We start from the raw sequence: 23,829 nt of genomic DNA, 5'->3' as shown, positions 1-23,829 counted from the left end.
CCTTTGTCCCAGTATACAGATTCCCCCTTCCCTTGAGAATCAGGTACCTCACTAGCTACCTGCCTCAGGCCTTGCAGTGTAGGGTCTGGGAGCTGAGCCTGTCTCAACTTTCTCTTTGTAACCCTTCCCAGCTCCCCTTCCACAGGAAGTCTGGCATCCTCTGACAGTGGTGCTGCATTGTCAGCCTGGGTACTACTACTCACCTCTGCCCTTGCAGTCACTCTGTCCAAGGGACCATCAGTACCCACAAGCAGCTGTAACTCACCTTCATTCTCGTGGCTACATTGTAGCTCTCTCCCTGAAGTAACCACCTCACCAGTCCTGGCTGCAGGCTACCAGACCCACATGCTTGTCTCAAAGCCTGACTGCATGTAACTACATAAACACATGGTACTGCCTTTATCAACTTCTTTCCCTATCAGGACATCTGCAGGATGGTAGTTTTGTACCCCTGTTGTCTCAAGACAACACACTATTGGCATTTTTTCTTTTCCACATAATGGCTCTCTCACCTTTTGGTCCCCACCTTGCCTCCATGGACATCTGTATGCCACATGACCCACTGATTGCATTCAAAACATTTAACCCTAGGTCCTGGACATGTACCTGGACTAGTGGCTTCCTCTGCTACTTGCAGATTCTGTTGGGGTAGTCTGGCCTGTCTACCATGGGTTCTTTTAGACCCATGAGCAGCACTGGGTGTCATTTTCCTGTGCAGTGATGCCCTGCTTGCTAGGTATAGGTCTCCCTTCTTCCCCAACACATCTGAAGTAGCACAGCTAACCAGATTATGTCCTCAGGCATAAAGCTAAGGGCTTGTTCCCTCACCAAAAGGTCTGCCAGCCCTTCAAAAGTGGTGACCTGACATCCACTCACCCATCTATGAAAATAAGTGCTCAGTTCAGCAGCATATTCACACACACACTTTCATCTGCCTTGTGTCTATGCTCACAAAACTTTTTCCTATAAGTTTCAGGTGTTAGTTTAAAAAAATTCTAGCAAACGATTCTTAGCAGTATAATTGAAGAAATCATCTGACAGTTTGGAAAGTACATTTACAGCTTTACCATGGAGTAAGGGGGGTCAGAAACCATACCCAGAGCCTTTGGTCAACATCATACTGTTTACGTACACTCTGAAACATAAGAATGTTTACGTACACTTTGAAACATAAGAATGAAACTATCAAAATTATCCCCTTCTGTAAACTACGGAAGAAATTTACCGACCTTTTGTGCTTCTGGGGTCCGGTTACTCCCTTCCCCATTACCTTCATGACTCTGGCGAAGAGTCAGCATCTCCTTTTTGTGCTGCCTCTGCCTCTCCTTCTCCTCAGCTTCCAGACTTGGCAGTTTCTCATTCTTCTCAGCCTGTAGATGTCTGTCTCTCTGCTGCTTCTGTTTCCAATGTCTGGCCTCCAACTCAAGTCTTTTTAGCTCCAGATGGATTTTTAAGTCCTCTGCAGAAAGGTTGAGCTGTCCATTTTCTGAGTGTTGTACATCTCCACAGCCAGTCTGATTGGCCTCCTGATTGCTGTTTTCTGATGCAGCTGTGAACAAAACTGCAATCATGTCTGCCTTAAGTCAGGTTTCCGCGCACCAGTCCCCTTAGCCTGGCACATCTCAGCCAACTGGCTCCTTATCAGTTTGCTATGCTCCTCTGTTGACATGCTTGCCTGCTCTCCCTGATTAACTAAGCTAACAAAAGAAATAAAACAGTTGTGATCTGAACTCTGGACATTCACTGCATGGCTGATTTAGAGTACAAAAACACCTTCGGAAATCACTGTACACAAGCTACAGAAATTCACTATCCACATCACTACAAGCCAACTGTCAACCAATTAATATGTGGTGTGGATATCCCACCACTGCCATCCAAATAATATGTAGTGTGGATATCCCCACCACTGCCAACCAATTAATCCTCACCACTAGCACCAGTGAGATGTGCCCACATTGGGAGGGATAACAAGTACACACACAGTAAAGTAAAATTTCCCTTAAGAGCACACATTGATCACAGTCAGTCTGGAGCTGGTTTCTCCCTTTCTCTCCAGATCCCAAATAAGACTTCCCACTGACACAGCTATACAGTGGAGTCCTTAGTCAGGGTTCAAAGCCAAGTCCTCCCAGCACTCCCTCTATCCAACCAGTGCTGCGTGTCCCTGCCCAAGTAGCTGACACACACACACACACACACACACACACACACTTTGAGATATGACTTGTATACAACCACGTAGACACTCCTGGGGATGGCTGGCACAGGTTCACTAGCTGTGCCCCTTTCATCCAGACTGTATAGTAGTAACCCACTGCCACCAGAACCTCTATTTATCAGCTACCAATAAGCCCCTTCCCAAAGGGTGCCCAATTAATACTGTGCAATATTACTATCCAAACAGTAAGCAGATGAACAGCAAGGCTTATTGGAGTGGCTTTGTACAGTATCACCAAATACATGCAAGTACTCTAGAGCTTAAATTATCTCAACAAAAAACAGCCACAGTTGAAAGGTTTAAAAAATATAATAAATAATAAAAACACAAGACAAATCTTCTCAATTCATAACAGTGCTAGTCAAGTAAAATCACAGCAAAATGCTTACAATAATACTATAGAATCATCTGACAAATACAGAAACAGCTAGACTAAATTCCTATCTAACTCTAAAAGCAATCACAGTTCTAAATAAAATTACATATAGAGCAAAGGCAGAATACTGGTAAGTGGAAGTTCTTCAGACAAACTCCAAAATGCTTGCTATTTCTCTCTCAGCTCTCTTAAATTGATAATACATCACTGCTGATTCATTTTAGATTACATCACTCTTCTCTGGTTCCCAGGCTAACAGAAACTCAGAGTTTTAACATTTCTTTGATCTTGCACCTGGCCAGGAAACCACAGCAATATGTAAAATCTAGCAATTAACTTTGGTCTCAAAACAATAAAAGGAATTTCTCAGTCCAGACATTATGTCTCCGAGCTTTGAGTTCAAACAATCGTACAATGCTTGACTTATCAGCTTTCTTCCAGCAGAGTGCACTATGGTTACATTTTTGAAGTTCCACATTTAACACAGTTTTCTTACATTTAAGAGGACAAGCCTGTGGATTATATTCATATTTACAATGACATAGAATTATCTACAAAATTCTGTCTAGCTAGGTTGGCAGCCTTCACATATCTTCAGAGCTGAAAGAGTAGCAGATACTATTTTGTTATATACTACCCGCTTTATTAAAACAATTTCTTGTACAACATTTGTGCAGTGTGCATGACTGGCACATTTAGTAGCTTACTACCTGGCAGATGTTCTTGATTGTAAATAATCCTAAACAATAGTCAAGAAATTCTAATCTTTTACTTTATTCATCATGTCTAGCTCTATTCCAGGAATTTCATATCTTTCAGCATAACCTGTAAACATTCATTGACTAAGAGAGATTTTACATTCCTTAGACATTATTTTCAACTGACTTGTGTTTATATTTGCCTTTACCCCACATTTGTATTACCATTCCCTGTTTTTGGCCTCTTGTTGCTTTCTAACACATTTATTTATTCTCTATTTGAGATCAAATGCACCAATTTTTCTGTCTATTTTGCCTAGCCTGCCCAACCCCAATTTCCTATTTCTTTAACATTGTTCTTTAATATTACCTCTTCCTCCATCTTTGGTTTCTGTTTTAAATTTCATTACATTTTTTGCTACTAATAATATTAGCATCCAAGTATCGTACATAACTTAAATAAAAATATTCTCTCTCATTTCCCAACTGTACCCAAATATCCTTTCTAGTATCCCAGTAGCAGCACACTCAGACTTGATCTGTTCTTTTATCAGTCCATCTCATAATTCTTCATTCATAAATGTCATCTTTTCTACCTCACTAGAGTTCTATCCTATGTCCCAATTAACAGATTATCCAGGAGGAGGAACTTTAATGATGCAAAGTAGGATTCTGAAGACAAAAATTCTTTTAAGAGCTGCAGAAATGATACATGCATGTTTGGTGTCTCTGAGCAGAAACTCCTAAAACACAGCACCTTATCTACCTTTTTACATAAAGAGGATACTGCAAATGGCAAGCTCAAGCAGCTTTGATAGCTACATTAATGAATTCAGAAATTGGTTGGACTACTTAGGAAGTCTGTCTGGAGACTCTGAAGGCCTTTGTATAGCTTTCAGCACAGAGGACACATGGTCTGGAGGCCAAACAATCTTTTTGCCATACAATCTTCTGGATCTCACCAAGTCTGTGACCATCTGAGAGAATGACAGGGAATCTGTGTTATTCCTTTTTAAAATCCATGTCAGCTGTGTGTGATTTGTAGGGGAGTCGGTGAGTTTCGTCATATGGGAGCCTTCCTGTGTGCCCGATGAGATGATTTGGATTATGCACGATTTCTAGTCAGCAGAGATGGTAGAAGGAACTTTGCACAGAAGGTGGGTTCTATTGCCTTGCTGAGAAGGTTGGATGGAAGTCCAGTTAGCTAAACTCATTGGGCAGATGATGTGACTGGGAGTGAAGCTGAGTGGGTGGCAGAAGTAAGTTAATCAAAAGACTGATGGCATGAAGGTGAGGCCAGAACAGAAATCTGCAGTAGCGCCAAGGAACCTAATGTCTTAGTACATCTAAACACCAATTAAAGTACAAGGAAACACACTGGGAGCCAAAGCAGGTTACTTCTGTAAGAATGCTGAAGCTACTTCAAAGCAACATCCACTGATGCTGAGGAGGACACCAAAGAAACCATGTCTGCTAGAGAAAGGCTCGTCAACATCTGCATCATACCTGTTAATACCAACTTAAGCAAAATCTGTGCCAAAAGGAAGGGTGCAGTGAGGGAACATGTAGTGCCTTGGAAATGAGGGGTATAGAAGAAAAGGAAGATCTAGTTCCACCCTGGTGAAAAATGGAGCTCAACAAATCTCAGTTGTGACAAACCTCATGTCACTCATGTCTGACAATCCAGATCAATGACCAAAGGAAATGGGACACCCTTAAGTGTCTGTGGTTTCAACATCAAAGAATCAGTTACAACATAATTTTTTATATCAACACAGATGCAAATGGTGATGGAACCTCATTAAAATTTGTAGAAAGAGACTTTCAGAAGGAGCCATCAGTGGAACATGATAAATCTTTACTAGTTATATACCCATAGCCTTTAGATGAAACGTTTTTACTGAAAGATCCACAATAGAACACACCAGCTCAGACCCCGAGAAAGGAAATCCATATGTGTATCCTTTTCTTAATGGATTAAGATAACCTAACTGTATCTGACTTCAAAGACTTTAAAGTTGACAGCTGGGTAGGTTTCAGAGATGAAAAAGGAACAGCATCTGAGGTTGTCAAAAAAGCCATCAACTCCAAACTCCTTTGGAGAACATAAATCCTGCTGGTACAATGAAACTGCAGTGCTTCTTTCTTTGAGGGTGCCAGAACTAAATTTATTACAAATCTCACTCCCTTCTGAGTGGTGCTTTCCTCCTAGATGAAGGATATGAAATGTGCTTTTCTGTGACAGCAGTGAAATTTCTGATGTGCAGCTAAGGAGATGGCAATTTAAAACTACTCCAAAAACATCAGAAGCACCTTAGAAAGAGAAGCTGACAATTATCAAAACAGAAGAAGCGAAGCCACTCCATCAAGGAAGGCAACACTAATATTACCATCACTGTCCAGAAGCCAAAAATGTTCAACAAGAAATGCACCTCAGTAATGAAAACATACCAGCCACAAAATGGAAAAAAAATATTCTTGGTGGGGTAGGGCAGGATGATTTGACTGCAGTAGGTCAGAATTCTGCATAACAGTCACAAGCAGCTGTAAGGACAACACTGGAGCAGCAAACCCAAGAGAAGCACCATTTTCACCAATATTTTGATTGTATTGTCATAATGTGGATCTCCTGTAAATGATGATGTGCTCAATAAATTGGTTCACACTGTCTGGCCTGCCTGTTGGATGTTTTTGGTTTTATTTTCTTTCACTAACTAAATAAAAACACCACGAACTGTAACAGACACCAACATTTAGCTGTTGTAGAGATCAGGACGGGGTGATGTTGTGCACTGTCGATGGGGGAGGTACCTAGAAAAAACTGAAGTGCCAAACAGTCCTAATGCCTGCACATTTTGTTGTACAGATTCTAGAAGATGGACTCACTCCTATATTCTTTTTCTTCTTATATGTCAAGTTATCTCTGTCAAGTTTTCACTAAGCTATTATTAAAACTGTTAAAAGAGGTTAAACAATGCTAAATATATACATTTTAGGTAAACTTAGGCACCCTTTTACATGCATTCTTATCTCTAAAATAAATTCAAGGATTTTAAACTGGTTATCATCTGTGCAAAGAAAGGGAATATTGCAAAGTTGCAATCAGAAACTGCTCTTCAGATGGACAAGCCCATTTTAAGGGAGAAATACAAGGACATGTGATAATGTTTTTGTACACATTGCAGGGCTGGATGCACTTAGCATGTGGATTTGTGTTATAAATATTCTTCGATACCAGCATAAATCCTGAATGTCTAATACTTTATAATGAATATGTTGCAAGTCTTATCTCTTACAATGTTGCTCTGTGACATCAAACACACTATAAATGTGAAACAAGTGTACAGATACAGCAGACAGCCATCCTTCCTGACCCATTTAAACACTACTGATAGCACTGCCTAGTTATGAAGTGTCAGATTTCAGAAATTTTAGTTTCATTCAAAGATGAATCACAAATCACAACTTTATCAAGTGAATAGATTTTTCACTTTACACAGTTTTTCATAATGTTTATTATAATCTTCTAGGCATTATGGATGCAAACCCTGAAGCAATGGCCAAATTAGGCACTCCATTTGTAAGTCCGTGTACAAGTTGTTACTCGGCAATAAACCAGGTCTGTGGGCTAAACCAAATATTTTCAAATTATACAACAACACTGACTATAAAATAATCTCAAACAAACAGCAGAGAGTTTAAAAAGGCCGCATGAAGTGAAGCTGTCTTTTGAACTAGGACTGCAGTCTGACATGCCCCTCTCTGACCAAGTACTCTGCAGAATGCCAGATCCTGATGCATACACGATACCTGCAACCAGCTGTGCTGTCGATATTCTGCATGCTGTGCAATCAGAAAAACACACGTCAGTGGTCCTAGAGCAACCTTTCTCTCTCATCTCTGTACACACAAAAAAGCCTACTGGCAGTAGACACAGCTCAGACTTCACAATGATGACACAAGATCCCGTGGTTTGGGGATTTCTTTATTAACATACAGGAGCACTCAGCATGTCACAGAAGTTTGTGCTTTTTCTTAAAAACGGTACATGAAAAGCAGACGGCAGAGAAGAAAAATATAATACTGCAGGCAACTCTAGGGGTATTCTCTCTGTCTAGCAGCTGTTTGGAAAATACTGTATAATATACATTTCAAAGTGAAGGCCATCACCAGATTATGTTAATATTAAAATGCAGTATCCGTAGTGCTGATGCAATGACAGAGGAGGATTAAAGACACACACATATACGACACACCCACACACACACACACAGTTTAGGGACCCCAATGGAGGAGTTCTGGAAATGTACAGTCCAACTGGAATAACTGTACAATGCACAGCTACAAAAATTCCATCTGTAGACAAACCCCAGACTTTGGCAATACCAGCATTATCATCCAGAAGAATCATTTTAAGGCTAAAACCTGTCCAAAACACAAGGTGTTTCAAACAAAATTGATTGTAAAGAAAGAGGGACCATTAACAAATCAAACCAAGTCTGGATCCCTAGTGTCGTCCCTGGAAATAAAACTGCTCTGCTGCCACCCTCCTCTTCTCTTTTCCAAGTGTTGTCAGAAAAGTGACACATTCCTGTGGTAGCATGTGACAAACTTACTTCTAAAAGTTTAGTTTATGTGTCTTCTCCATCTCAAAGGGAAGCATTTCTCAGAAGCAGTTGGTTTAAACTCTTAAATAATTAGCTTGCACAGCTGACAAAAACAAAATTACTTTCTCTGAAGTCAGTCTTTCAGAGTGAGAAAGGAAAGGTTGCATGATGAGATACACCAGCCCCTCTCATGGCATGAAGAAATAGCACAGCAGATATTAATGCACTGGCCTCATTGGCTGTAACGGAAGTTTTCGGCTACATTGTGGTACAAAACAATCATGGTACAGAATATGGTACACTGCTACCTGGACACTGCCTAAAATGAGTGATGATGACAAAGTCACAGAGAGTTGTGAAATAAGTGAGTAGTAAGATCAAAAGTGAAATCAACGCTAGTCCACAAAATTCACCAGATGGCAAGTCTCAAATGCACATGCATAAACAAAGTGCGCACATATGTAAAATGCTGGAAAAAATGAATTGACATTAACGTCAGTCTATTTTCAGAAACAGCTCTACACAACTTTCTGTCCTGAAGAGCCACTGAATCAAATCACAACTCACATTCTGGACCACATGATGGCAGTGTCCAACCACTACTACATTTACCATACTACAAAAGGCATGTTCAAGAAAAAAATATGTGGATGTGTATATACATACATATACATGCACAAGGCTTGAACATCAGTGGCGAGAAGAACTGCACTTTAATTCTCATTCAATTCGTACAGATGAAATGTTGGTGCAGAAATGCTTCTGTCCCTCTAGAAGTATTTAGATTGCAATTTTTTTTAGAAGAAATACAAAGCAGATCAATATGTTTACACAGCAAAATCATCATAAAAATCACTTTAGTCAAAATGTACTCATTCTATTAAATATCTCAAACAGATGTATAGAAATAATGTCCAATAGAAAGGGAGGGAAGGTGATTCTACAACCAGTGGCTGAACAGTTAACCCAGTGTATGTTTTAAAAAAGCAGAAACCTCGCAATAAGGAATATGAACCAATTCACCCACAGAATGCCTGAGGCAGGTATCAGGCACGTCTGCTATAACTGTAATCAAAACTTGTACGAGTTACAAGTAACTCTGACCTGACAATAAGGGAAATCAGTATTACATTATCTCATATAGCTAGATGTGTGGATATATAAAAAGCAATCAGCAGACAATTGTAAAACTTGTTTGAATAAAGGCAGTTTAGGCAATAATGGTCATGTCAAAAATAATTCATCGTGAAAACTGGCTAGGAGTAATACAGATGTCTGTGCATATGGAACTGACCCAACAAATAATGGAAGGGAAAATATCAAGCTAATAAAATAAATATAGTAGCATTTTAATCACAGTCTGCAATGGCCAAGGTGGGGGTATGTTTTCAGTAGCTGCCAGTATTGTCTGCAATTGCCAGCAGAAATAACATTGGTAAAGTGGAGGAGTGGGCTCTGATCCTGCTGTAAAAAAGGAAAAAAATAGAACTTCAGTAAATACCAATTTTCAGGTGAGCTTTGAAACTATAATAGTCAAGAAACATTGTTTATAGTTCAAAAGACAGTTAAAGGAGCCAAATATGGTTATTAAAAATTATCTGGGAAGTTGGCAGGTAAAAACTTTACTGGGAAAGAAGTTCTAAAACTGATAGGAGAAACAGGAATGTGTCACAATACTTGAGGCAGAGAGAGAGAGAGAGAGAAAGAAAAGAGGTTTAATGAATTCAAAACCTAAGCTATGTAAGTTAAATTTGGCAAATAAGAGTTTTCTTAAAAAACGAAACTAAACATTTAAAATGTTAATTCATTGTATGTTAGTTTGAAACTGAATAAATATTTTTGCAGATTTTCCTTGGGGAAAAATACCCTGTCGATGTCTGGGAGGGACGCTATTAATTTACCTAATATAGGTTCATAAATTAGTACTAGGCTAGCTGCTTTTGTGTGCCATTTTAAGTCTAACCAATTACCCCATGTGAGAATCAAACCCTGCACCTTTGGTTTATAAGGCAAACACCTTAACCATTATGACAACCTACCACCTTGTGCCAAGGGAAAGAGTGGGGCTGGGATCTTATGAAAAATGTCACCTTAAAAACTGAAGACACCATCAACAATAACTTGTAAGGTACAGTCATAGGATGGAAGCAATAAGTACTTATTTGAGCCATGGGCAACCTAAAATCTAAAAGTCTGCAAATACATGCATAGTGTTTCAGTGTTCCACTGGTCTAGAGAGTATGAAATTGAGACATACAAAGGTAGTGTCAAATCAAACAGCAGAAGTTAAAGTGAACAAGACTGTTGGCCAGTGTTATAAGTAAAAGCCATAACCAGATATCAGAGAAAGAGTAGCCCTTCGACAGGTGACACACACTAGCCAATTACAAACAATGAAATGGGATGCTGTTACAGAGCAAGAATCTCACTGGCAGGAGACTGTATATAATAAAGGGGAGCTCACAATTTTAGAAAACCTAAATGTATAAACTATTAGACAATATAATGAGGACTTTTGTACAAAGATTAAACCAAGAGCTTTGGAGTGTGTTTAAAAAAAGATATGCAGAAGAAAGGGGGATTGCAGGGACAGAATGACCATTCGTGTAACAGAACTCAAACTATTCTATCATAAGCTGTGAAAAAGCACACCAGTGGAGTACCCAAATGCACAATTGGTGAAAATTTTAGCGAGGAGGAGCCTAGACTTGTAATCCATGAGCAACATACACAGTTAGGTGCTCAAATTATTACAAAGGAATACAAACCGTGTAAACTGTACTAAACTAGTCCAATAAAACTGGTGTTCTAATGGGGACATACATCTCAACTGGTCTGTTCCTCAAAAATTTGTAGTTTTCTGAAAAATCGTTTAGGACTGAAGTCACTAAACAATGATGGACAGGTTTCAGACTTCAAATCCTTCAGAAAATGAATGTCAATCCAAAACCTACTATTCTAGCGACTATTTAAATTTATAAGAGCAGTATTTAAAATCTGTCCCTATTTTTGGGCCGTTGTTCCTCCCATTATTTTTGGCTTTGTACAGACTTTTTGTGCCAAAAGGCTGAGAGGTATGAATAGGGAAGAGAAAAAAAAAAGTGGTTTGATTAGAGATTATATGAAAGCTAAGGAAGTAGGGATAGGGTCAGTGTGACATTACAGGCAGTCAGGATATTAATATATCAGTGAAAAAACAGCAACAAGCAGTACGTCAAATGTTGAGAATAGTCGTCAGAAAATCAGAACTGAAACCTAGGGAAATGAAGAACCGTTAGCTGAAACCACAAAGGGAGCACACTAAGTAAGCAACTATCTATCAAGGATTGCTTCTAAGATTTCAGACAGTGGTGGAGTGATGAGAGAAACCTAAACAGCAGGGATACAGACAAAACAAAAAATATAGTTAGAGTGTCAACTAATAGCTGAGCAACAAAGTGATAATAGCAAAGGGACTGAGCTTATGACAAGTAAAAAGGGGCAGATTAGACAGGAAAATCTCCAAATCATTACCTTGGATTTTGCACTGACCTGAATGAAACTACAAAGATCGCTGGGCAAATGAGCCAAGTGTGTGAAAAAAGACACAGTGTAAACCCATCAAAATGCCAGATAAAGTGTTCCAAGTGAAAAGCCAAGAAATTCAACCAAAGAAGTATGTAAATTCATCAAAATGGTGAAACATCATAACACATTTAAAATTTTGTTTTTGCTTGTTTTCTACGCTGTTAAAATGCACATTTTACACAAGCAACATTTTGGCCATTTTAGCCACACGAGTCACATTTAATAGTTTTACTAGCTTTGCAGCTGTACTGTTCTGTATATATATAAAAAAAATTGTATATCCTAATGCCATATTAACTGCAGTTTTATTACCGTGCACACAGAAGCATATGTTCTTTAGTTCTTGCACATACTTTTTTCTCCCACTCTCTCTCTCATTGTGCAACTTGTTTTTCCCTTATTTACCGCCTTTAGCCACCACCATCCTCTGATTCTGTAAAACACAGATTTTCACTAAGGCTTGGACAGTAGGCTAGGACCAGCAGTTAACTGTCAAGTACCCTAATCTTCTAAACTTTGCTCTGCAGCCACAACTAATTTAAGAGTGATTTCCTTCAAAGGTACTTTTCCACCAGCATTAGCACATTAAGGTTTTGATTATGGTTTTAGGAGACAAACTAGTGTGCCACCTAACCATAGCACTACCTGTGTTTCACACAGAGTGAAATTCCTCATTCTGATTGCTTTTTAACACTTACACTCATTGGGGCCCACTCACTGACTCTAGGATCAGCTTCGTTACATTCTATTCAATGCTATTAATACAGTACGTTCTGATTGCAGCAGAGTGTACCCTCCTTCTAAATGTAAATAATAATCAAATGATTCTGCTATATAAATAAATGAGTTAGTCTTGTATTTTTGTAACAAAGGTAACAAGGCTGACGAAGTGTTTTATTTCTGAGATAAAAGTATTTACATAAAAAAAAAACCTATGTGGATTAAATACACAGCAAAAAAGTGCCACTATACTCATCAGTGGAGTTCAAGCATCCAAGAGTTGTGTGTGTGTTACACAAGGACTACGCTCACACACACGCAACCAGTTAGTATACAGATGTCCACAGAAATGTGAAATGTTGCACAAAACAGAGACTTCACTTAACATCCAACAAAAAGTGGTGCTGTTGTCACTTAACCTGATATGCAGGACTTCTGTAGCACTGCTGGTAAAAAAGGTATTGTCTAACTTGCTATCTGCTGAATTTGTAGAGAAACAAAAAAAAAGGAAAAGTGTGTGTGTGTGTGTGTGTCTGTGCATTTATAGGAGTGAATGAAGGGCAAGGGATATTGCTTACAATGCCACTGGCAATAAAGTCTTTAGTCACTGCCTCTCTGTGAGCTTTGCTGAGGGGGAGACAGCACAGAAAGACAAGGAGAGAGACAGAGAAACAGAGAGGCAAACTCAGTTAAGAATATTAACAATGATAAATTGAAGAAATTGGTGAAAAAAGCTAAACAAGTATATAATTCAAGCTTTTAAATTACCTCTTGATTAAATGGCTAAAAGTGAACTGCAATAATCAGTAGACAATGAGGGAAAGCGCTAACTCCTAACAATCCATTCGTAACTACAGGAAGGTGCAGTTTCCGTTTGGTCTGACAGATGGATACTGCTTCTTTAACATTAACCCTAATACTGCCAAATCTTTTTTTTTCTTTTTTTTAAACTTTTTTTTCTTTTTAAAGCAAGAATTCATTTGTATTAGATGATTATGCCAGCCTGTTTAATCAGCCGCACCAAAATCTTCTTCCTCTGCGACAGGGTCATTATCCCAGCAAGTGATGTCTATTTCTGTAAATGAAAACAGAAACAAAAATCAGTTACATTAATAAGTGATGAAATAGATACATACTGAGCATTTCAGTTAATCTCCTCCTGATACAAAAGATACATACTCACTGCAACAGTTAATCCCTAAGAAGGTCCTTTGCAGTCAGCAACTCTTGGATTTTCCTCTTGGTATCTCACAGAAAAAAAACTGTAATGGGGCATAGTTCTGCATTTCAACTTCACAAACCTACGGTACTTAAAAACATCAGAAACCTGCACAATGAGTTTGAAAATCTAAGCTCCAAATCACACAAGTGCCTGATAAAAGATCAAGATCCTCAGCAAATAAATTGACACAGAGTAGTGGACAGCTCTATGACCATATGGAAAACATCTATTTGCCTATGTCTGCTGAATATAAGCAATCTTTGTTGCTTTCATGACCCCTTTAACTCTAAATGGAAGGTCCAGAAGGAGAAACCATTATAAAGGAAAATGCCTAGAACCCATACCAGCAGATGTTACCCCAGACAAGAGCGGCTCCTTACTCAGTATAGTGATAAATTCCCAAACTTCCAAAAATACGAGAAGGCTGAAATGACACCATTCATGACCAGAAGGGGCAGAGAAATAAGTTTTGTTCTTTTTGTCTGAATTTTGCTATTAGGTGTGTCACACCAGATGGATTTATGAAAAGGCATAAAGGAAGTCTTCCTGTGACAGAAGGGAGAAAGTACAGTTGTGTACACTTACCATAAATATAGATGTTCCGAGTGTATTCACTGTTGCAGTCATCACATTTGGGTTATCCCTCAGCCGGCCCGAATACCAGAGGCTTCGTATTTCTGCTTTGGTTGCTGTCACTCCAGGAATGATGTCAGGTAGTCAGTAGTATAAAGTAAGGCAGACGCCAATACATCAGTTTTTCTTGCCCTGTCAGGAGCTCCCAAGTGGGAGCCTGGTTCTGGTGGAAGAACCCCACCAGTAGAAAGTAACCACCAAAATGCCCCTTGTAAGGAGAGAGAACAAAGAAGGAGGGGGTGGAGGGAGGGAAACCAGGACTGCAACAGTGAATACACTCGAACATCTACATTTATGGTAAGTGTACACAACTGTACTATGTTCTTCATGTTTCACTGTTGCAGTCATCACATTTGGGTTGATTCTCAATGCTGAGGAAAAGGGTGGAGGCAGTCAAGGAGACTAGGGGCTGGCTAGGATGCCCTGCAAGACTCCAGAGGCAAACCCTGCCCTGGATTTGGAGAAGATAGGCAGGTGGTAATGTTTGGTGAAAGTGTGAACAGATGCCCAGGTGGCATCTTCCAGGATGTCCCTGGTGGGGACTCCTCTGAGGAAAGCTGCAGAGGTGGAAGCTGCTATGGTGGAGTGAGTCCTGGACCCTCTTAGGGGGAGGCTTTCCATATTGCTTGTAACAGAAATGGATGCAGTGTGCTGTCCATTTGGAAACTGTTTGGAGATGGCTTTGCCCTCTGCCCCTGCAGCAAAGCTAACCAGCAATTGATCAGACCTTCTGAAGGATTTAGTCCTGTCTAGATACAATCTGAGCTGTCTGTGCACATCTAGAGAGTGCAGGACCCTTTCCTCTTGTTCTGTTGGCTAGGGAAAAAGGTGGACAAATGAATGGACTGGTTGACAGCCACACTGGACACCACTTTGGGCATGAAGGATGGGTTAGTCCTGAGGGAAACACTGTCAGGATGGAAGATGATGAAGGGCTCCACAGCCATAAGTGCTTATAGCTCAGAGAACCTTCTGGCTGAAGTGATGGCCAGAAAGAAAGCTATCTTCCAGGAGAGAAATTTTAACTCTGCTGAAGATGCTCGTTCAAAGGGGGGCAGGGTGAGCTTTTCCAACACAAAGTTAAGGTCCCAAGCTGGGATAGGTGCTCTTCTGGGTGGCCTTAAGTTGCTAGCCCCTCTTAGGAATTGTTTGATAAGAGGGTGTGAGAAAAGGGGCTGCTCAGTTGGGGAAATGAGCAGAGATAGCAGATGCATGAATTTTAATAGAGGAAAAAGAGAGACCACTGTGTAGCAGGTCAGCTAAGTAATCCAGGATGAGAGGGAGGGCTGTGAAGTATTGGCTCCCTTAGCCTGAATCCAGGTGCAGAACCTTTTCCATCTGTCAGCATAAGACTTCCTAGAGCTAGGGTGTCTGGCCTTGTGCATATCTAGAACCTGTTTACTGAGGTTGGCACATTTATCGGTGGTTATGGAATAAGCCAAGCTGCCAAACTGAGGGTCTGCAATTGGGGATGCATGAATTCTCCTTCCCTCTGGGTCAAGAGGGTTGGGGTCTGAGTGAGATGCAATGGTGGCAATGGGGACAGGCTACGCAGCAGTGGGTACCAGTGCTGGCAAGGCCAGACTGGAGTAATAAGAATTGTCCTTGGTTTTCCTCCCTTATTTTGAGCAGTACCCTGGGGATGAAAGGTAGTGAGTAAAGGCACAGACCGATAGACTGACCCAGGGGAAGGACAGGGCATGCACTTTCCAAGCCATGCAGTGATGCTCCCTGGTGCAGAACTTGCAGAGCTGATGGTTGGTGTAAGAGGCAAAGAGGTCAACCTTCGGGATGCCCCATTTCTGAGTTATTAGGGTGAAGGTTCTTTTGTCTAGCTGTCACTCGTGTGGGTCCAGAAGATTTCTACTTAAGTGGTCTGCCAGAGAGTTTAGAGAACCTGGCAGGAATTGTGCTAACAGGTGGAGTAGCATGGCAGAGGCTGTGTGCCAAAGGGTCATAGCCAGCCTGCATAGAGGGTAGGAGTGAGTCCCTCCCTGCTTGTTGATATACCACATCACAGTGGTGTTGTCTGTTTTGATTAGGAGAACCCCTGAGGAGAGAAGGGGCTTGAAAGCTGTCAAGGCATGCTGGACAGCTAACATCTCTTTTTGGTTGATGTGCAGATGGACTTGCTGTGGGCTCCATTGGCCCTGTATGCATCTGCCACCCAGGTGTGCACCCCAGGCATAGTCTGATGCATCTGTGGTGTGGGTCTGGGTGGCATGGGGTTGTGAGAAGGGTAGTCCCTTGTTGTGGTAACATGCTGCTGCCCACCAAAGAAAATCTTTTCTGAGGCAAGGTATCATGGGTATAAAAGTTTCCAGGTCTTGAGAGTGTTGACACCAAAAGCTTTTTAGGCACCACTGAAGTTTCTTCATATGCAGTCTGGCATATGAAATGAGTAGAATGCAAGATGCCATGAACCTCAGAGCTTGCAGGATTTTCCTTTCAGATAACTGGGGTCTGGTGGCTAGTTGAGAGAAGTAGGCTGTCAGGTAAGTTTGCTTCTCTAGTGTAAGGAATGCCATCTGGGATGTTGTTTCCAGGCTTGCTTCCAGGAATATAATCCTTTGGGTGGGTACTTGTTTGGATTTCTTTTCAATGACTGTGTACCCTAGGGAGGTCAGTAGGGACTTTACAAAGGCCAGGTGCTTGAGCAGCTTTTCCTGACTGACTGCCTGAATTAGGCAGTCATCTAAGTATGGGTAAATTTGGATGTTCCTTTGTCTGCATAAGGCAATGGCCAGAGCCAGACATTTTGTGAAAACTCTGGGAGCAGTAGATACGCCAAAGGGAAGTGCAGAGATCCTGCCCTGAAATGTAGATATTTCCTGCATGATTCCCTGATAGGAATGTGGAGGTAGGCCTCTTTTAGGTCTAGGGTGGCTAGTCAAGCATCCTTGGACAGCATAGGTAGCAGTTGCTGGAGGGTGAGCATTTTTAATTTTGGTATCACCAGAAAGGTGTTTAGAATGGATAGACCGAGGATGGGGCACCAGGTGCCCTCTTTTCTGGGTACCAGAAAAAGTCTGGAGTAGAAACCTTGGCCTTTCTGTTCTGCAGGAATGTGCTCTATTGCCCTCAGAGAGCAGGGAAAGGACTTGCTTTTGTGCCTCTGTCCACTGGTTTGGAGGTAGATCTGGGAACCCTTTTGGATTTGGAAGGGTGTGGAAAGAAAATTTGTATCCCTGGGACACTATGTTGAGGACCCAGTGGTCGTTGGTAATGGTGGCCCCAGGTGCTTGCGTGAAAGGAGTGTTTTCCTCCTACGGGTAAGTGAAGGTGGGCAGAGGGAGAGGATGGGGGAGGAGAGTCACTGTGAGTTCTTACCATGAGGGGGTGGGGAGGAGAGTCACTGTGAGTTCTTACCATGAGGGGGTGAGGAGGAGAGTCACTGTGAGTTTTTACCATGAGGGAGTGGCTTAGAACTCCCCGTTTTTCAAGTGGAGGAAATCCACTGTTTTGATCTCTGAATTCCCTGCGGCTGCTGTCTGGGGGGTCTGCTTCCACAGGGTGTGGGCTGAACTGACCTGGTGGGAGCAGGAAAGGACCAGTGCTTGGAGGGGCAATGCCTGCTGAACCTGGGTGGCTGAATCTGTAAGAAATCCTTAACTGTCTGCATAGACTTAGCTTTTTCTTCCATCTTTTTTAAGACCTCCTCTGCCTTAGTGCCAAATAAGTTGTCTTTGTGCATGGGTGCACCCAATAATTTAGATTTGACATGGTCTGGCAAGGGCTGTTCCTTAAGCCATGCATGCCTTCTAAGGACCGAACCGGTGACTGCTGCCCTGCAAGAAGCTTCTAAGGCATCAAAACCACAGTGCAAGGTGCGTTTAGTTACTTGACTTGCATAATGCATTAACTCTTGTAACTCTTTATATTCTGCACAAGCAGGAAAGGAAGACATTTTTTGTTTGAGGAGTTCCAGGGTATGGTGCTGAAATTTTAGTATATGGAACTGACAATTTAGTGCCCTGACAGCAAGAGTAGCAGAGGTGTACACTTTTTTACCCCATCTGTCTAGTGCTCGGGAATCCCTATCTGAGGGGGTGGGATTCTTAGTAGAGGTTGATTTAATTCCTTTAGGCCCTTGAGAATTTACCTCAGGGTCAGCAGTAGGATTTTTAAAAATAAATTTGTGTGAGTCAGGGACTCTAATACCTGTCAGGTTTTTCTGGGTGCAGGAGGGAGGGTGTCAGGAGTCAAACTGGATTCTAGGAAAACATCGTCCACAACATCCAGGACTGGGGGAATGGCCAGGGGTCTATGCTGTGGAAGATCTAAGAATTCCGTGAGTCTCTTTTTAGACTGAGGGTAGACCTGACATTCCCATTGGAAATGCTCCTTTAAGGTATGAAGGGTTTCCCAAAGGAAAAGCCCTTGGGGGGGCTGAAGGAATGGAGTCCTCTGCATCGAAATCCTCATAAGCAGAGAGGGGTTGCATGTCTTCATATTCAGATGTTTCAGAGTCATCAGACTCTTGTTCAGACAAAACTACTGGGGACAGATCTCTTTTTCTTTTGGAAGGGGTAGCTTGGCTTCCCCTGATCTGCATGATAAGGTCTTCCGCCATTTTAAGCATTTGAGACTGAGGCAAGAAAGCAGGTGCCTGAGATTGGGTCGTCGGTTTGGTTTCTTGGGTGTGGTTTATACCATGGGCCTTAGAAATTCAGTAGTTTTCGAAAGAATGATAGACGCAAAGAAGTTGTCTGTGTTGAAAATTGGTAATGCAAAGTACTTCCTAGGAAGCCGGTGCCTGCTCAGTGGATCCAGACCCATCCAAGGGAGAGACAACTGCAGGATCCTTAGTCGAAGAAGAGTTTTGTGGCATACCGGACTCAGAAAGGGTCTAGGTAGCAGCCTGCAAATCCACAGAAGCGGGCATCTGGGGCTGTGAAAGCACCACACTGAGGACCGGAGAACTGACAACTAGCTTAACAGAAGCGTCGTCTCACTGAGGACCGGAGAATTTACAACTAGCTTAACGGAAGCGTCGTCAGTAGGTTTGGACCTGTGTGGTCTGTCTCTGTCCTTATCCTTATTTTTTTTGGAAGATCTGCTGTTGGATGGCTTACTGAAGCCGTATCGGAATTCAAGGACTGTAAGGGCAAATATCTAGCTACAATAAGGGCCCAACGACATATAGTTCTGGTGTTGAACTAAACACAAAAACAACAGCGGGGGATGTTGTGGTCTGGGCCCAAGCAAATGAAGCAATAAGAATGAAAGTCTAGGTGTTGTATTTGCTTTCCATAGGCGAGACGATTGTTAACTTTTTCCGACATCCGTTAGTGCAAGAAAAAAGTATCCCCAATGGGATACTTAGCACACTTGCTTCTCCTGTGATGTGAATGGCTACAAATGAAATGTCCATGGCTATGGCATACTAGCAGACCTACCATTTTCCGTGCAACAAGTCTCAGCACATGAAACTCGGTTTCAATACACCAGTCTAGCTATCTGACTACAGCTAAGTTTCGCTGATCTTAGCTTCCTATCCAGAGACTAAATGGAATAAGCAATACTACTGAGGCTGAAACTGACTTGCAAAGCATCTGCCATTAGATACTGCTGTGAGCTTAGCTGAAAGAAATGGCTGCCCCACTGATTTGGCTGGGAACAGTCCAAAAGTCAAGAATACATTAACAAGAGTCAGACAACTAGCAGAACATCGAAACATAAATATCTGTAAATGGTGAAGCAGGGCACTGAAAATGCTGACTGCCATAAGGTCCAGAATGTGATTACATCCATTCATCTACCTACCTCTTTCATCTTCAGCAGGTTGGAAAGGATATGATGTGCTGGACCCTCAATAACTAACACTGTACAACACAAAACTTATGACAGAAAATTTCATGAGATTCAGTATCAATAAAGAAAATCTCATTGACTGGTGCAATAAAGGACTTAGAATTTGCAGTTTCCCCCAGGGACTGCAATCACAGAAAAATCCATGCATGGAACAATACCACGAGTTAGTTATCTAGATAGGGACTCATCTGAAGCTCCTCCTACTTTAAGGCCTTGGTCAACATCACAAGCACATCAGTAAACATACCAGGCACAAAAGAGTGACCAAACAAACTTTGTACTAAAATTAAAGCCTACCCACAGGAAACTGGAGAAAAGTCTCATGAAGACCACAGACAATGATGGGCCACAAGGTATTTGTCGCATCCAGTTGGGCAGCTCACTAAATGATTTCCAATTCTACAAAGTGGTGTAATCTTGGAGTGTGTGCATTTACAGAAGGTGGATGAGGGAGGTGGGTACAGAGCCTCTACTGAACAACAAAACTCAAGGATGTACCACTTTATAGCGAACAATTTTAATAAGTTGTTCTACTCAATAGAATTAGTCTTGATAAAACAGACCTAACACAATTTCTCATGCAAAACTTAAATGGAAGAGTCTTTCATTGCAAACAAATGTAGGTTGGGGGGATGGAGAAAAGAAACTGCTCATTCTTTATTATATTTATTACGTTTTACTTCCGACAATACTTTTTATATCAAAAAGAAATGTACATTTCCTCTTCAAGCTGCACTTTGAAATATGCAAATCAAAAGACTATGTGGGAAAACAGATATCTGTTTTCTAAAAAATGTATCTCTGTATTAAAAAAATGTAGATCCGAAGGATGCCAGAGATGAAACATTCACACTTGCTAATGAGATCTGCACTTTAAATGAGAATCAACACTAATTCCAGGATAATGCTATAGAGTCAAAGGAGACTACTAGGCTACTGACTGTAAAGGGCCTTTCTAAACCTAGCCGTGCTTCACAACTGTTCCCGACAGGTTATGGTACCTCCCATGTATAATCTGGGTGCAAGTCTTTAAGCATTTACAAGCTTCCTCATTCGAATAGGGAAATAGGTGGCAGACCACACGTAGACTTAAAACTACCAATCCACTGATCCAAGCTGTACTAGAATAAGTGCAGGGAGGAACTGTACTTCACATGGATGAGAAACCGGTTTCAGAGAATGGGTAGTCTCTGCGACACATACCTGTCTCTCCAGCATGTCTCATTTACGGTGCACAAGAGGTTTCACATCCCTAGGTCAGGTGTTTCGGTTGCTACTTGTTTTTCGGATGTGCAATACGTCCATAAGCTGGATCAGAGGCCCATCAGCAGTCTGTATAAGACTGAGTAGAAGGACAAGGCTTAATTGCGGTCCACATAGGACATGTTTTCTACACCATTTATTCTTTTTGCGAGGAATCCCTGAGGATACTTCAGTTATTACACATGCTTAGTCAGGTACACACTGAAGAGGTCACTGTACTTGACTATTTTGATGAGGGCTGGTTATAATGAAGCAATGACATCTTTGGACCTACAAGCTTATAAGTTGTGCAATGTAGAATGGTTTCCTTACTACTGTAGACACAATATTCAAATTCCAAGTTATTGTCTACTGCGTCCTCAAAACCTTGACCAAAGGGTCAACTCTTAGGGGTATATTATCAGTGCAGTAATTTACAGGCATGGTCGACTTTCTGAAAGATACTATTATGCATTTTTTGGCACAAAGTTTTAGTCCGTGACTTTGCCACCTGTTTCTTACTCTGTGTCAGGCTTTCCTGGACCATGTTTGTGTCTTTGGGGGATTCTGTGACTAAGTTTAGTTTGCAATAATCAGCAAACTCTTGGTCAATCATAGGCCTTTGGCATCATCCTTGACTTCACAGAAGTAGATGCCAAAAAGAAGCAGCCCCAACACCAAACCCTAAGGTACTCCACTATTGACTGGCCTTTTTGTTGAGGCAGACTCACCTAACCCTGACTTCCGTCCTATCTATGAACTAGTTAAATATGCAGCAGGTAATGTAGGGGTTTATACAGAGTTTTATGAGCTTGTCTACAATGCCCAAGTGGGGTATTGTGTCAAATGCTTTGGCCAGGTAGAGCTAGGCAATAAGCACCATTTTGCCCTCATCCATTGCATTGCTGACCCTTTCAAAGAAATCCAACAGGTTGAGTAGGCATGACCTGCCAATGATGAAACCAAACTGGGTTGGATCTAATATCTGGAGGTTTTGTATGTCATCGTTTATCATGTCCGTGATTATTCTTTCCATGGCCTTACATATGAGACTAGTTAGGCTTATGGGTCAGTAGTTTCTCCAAGCCCTTGTGCAGAGGCATAACAGTTGCAGTCTTCCATTCATTTGCCACAAAGCCTCTTTGGATGCTATAATTGACAGCCATATTTCATGCTATAAATGAGGTATCCTGGGACATTATCAGATCTCATTGATTCTGTGTACATTGCTTTGCAGAGTGCATTGAGGATCTGTTCCCCAATGATAGTTGGGGAAACTGTGGTTGGGGGGTACTTCTTGAGAGGTGTCTGGGGGTTGCAAAATAGGTAAAACTGAAGCCAAATTTATTGATTGGCTGATTTACTATATCCTGTGGCTCAGTATAGATGTCTCCATTTACAATTAGTTTGGTACACTGTTATGTTTTGCCTTTGAGGTTACAGACATGGCTGCAGAATGTCTTGTGGTTGTCCTTAGCCTGGGAAGCTACTTTTTCCTCAAATTTGGCTTTGATAGACTTAAGTAGTCCCCTAAGTTGTTTATTTACTTTTATGAAGCAGCTCTTACCTTGATGTGCATTGCACCTTCTATTTTTGACCATAACTTACTTTATTTTGTTATACAACCTACTGATGTTGGAATTCTACCAGGATGGCTTGTTTTCAGAGTTAGTCATGTGCTTATTTGAGTAGGTACTGCTGCCTGTATAGTGTATACAGCTATATACATGCTTTGTTGTGAATAACTCTGTGCAGGCAGTGGTGCTCCCTGGGATTTGCGGGTGCTTGAAATTTTGTTAGGGTGTCACGTAAAAGTAGGAAATTTGCCTTGGAATAACTTCTAAAAGTACCAGGGTTTTATTTCAATAAATTTATGGTAAGACCTGACAAGTAAAAATATTACACTTGGGGGGGGGGGGTTGCAATGTTCTCCCATGTTGGTATGAACTACGTCAGGGATGTTTGCGCCCCTAGTGGATGTATGGACTCGATAAGGCTGTAAATAAGAGTTCACGTATGATTCCCAGGCTACAGTGGGGTAACTGAAGTCATTCATTATTACAGCAATGAGTCTCTCTCTATTCACCCCAAGTTCATTTAAGCAATTGGTATGTACTTCCTGGGACACAGAGGGGGGACTGATAACTCACAAGGACATGGTACAGATTTTTGCTTATGACGAGTTATATGCGAAGGAGCTCAAGTGCATCAAACTGACTGATCAGTCTTGAGGTGTGATTATTTTTCATATAAACTGAGACATCTCCACCCTTTATCCCTTTCTGTGCAGTACTTGGCCAAAATGTGTGGAATGCATTATATAACCCTGAACTGCTGGTGTGATCTTTGCACCTTTAAAATGTGTCTCAGTAACTCCACAGATGTCTACATTCTCCAGAGTGGTGAGAGCTTGCATGGAATGTGTTTTTTGTTAAGACTCCTGGCATTTACCAGTACCACTGTTAGAATGCTTTGGGTTGGGTTTGGCTATGCTGGATGGTTTATCAGGTTGGTAATGACAGAAAAAGGCATTAAGGGGGTAGACACGGTTCTAGCTAATATTCAAATGTCTAGAGAGGACAGGTGTTAACCATCCTTGGTGAAGCATTATGATCTGTCAACCATATCCTCCCAGGCTAACAAATACTGCACTCCCTTAGAATCACACCAAAACCTAAGCTAATTATTAACATTTTGTGATAGCAAAGGCAAATAAATATTTCTGTTCA

The 23,829-nt window shown here is 41.3% G+C and overlaps 1 protein-coding gene across 1 annotated transcript in view; it reads right to left on the bottom strand.

Annotated features, from left to right (window-relative positions):
- Positions 1-10,895: 10,895 nt before the first annotated feature.
- The window catches only part of DBN1 (drebrin 1), a 1,456,369-nt gene continuing 1,443,435 nt past the window's right edge, over positions 10,896-23,829 (bottom strand). The window contains 1 exon segment of the mRNA XM_044069321.1: positions 10,896-13,264. Within this exon segment, the coding sequence (XP_043925256.1) occupies positions 13,197-13,264 (68 nt within the window). The 3' untranslated portion in view covers positions 10,896-13,196.

The sequence above is a fragment of the Protopterus annectens genome, chromosome 4.part0 (genome assembly GCF_019279795.1).
Source record: "Protopterus annectens isolate FY-2018-M chromosome 4.part0, PAN1.0, whole genome shotgun sequence".
NCBI classification, from domain to species: domain Eukaryota; kingdom Metazoa; phylum Chordata; order Ceratodontiformes; family Protopteridae; genus Protopterus; species Protopterus annectens.
This window is presented reverse-complemented; position numbering and strand designations above follow the sequence as displayed.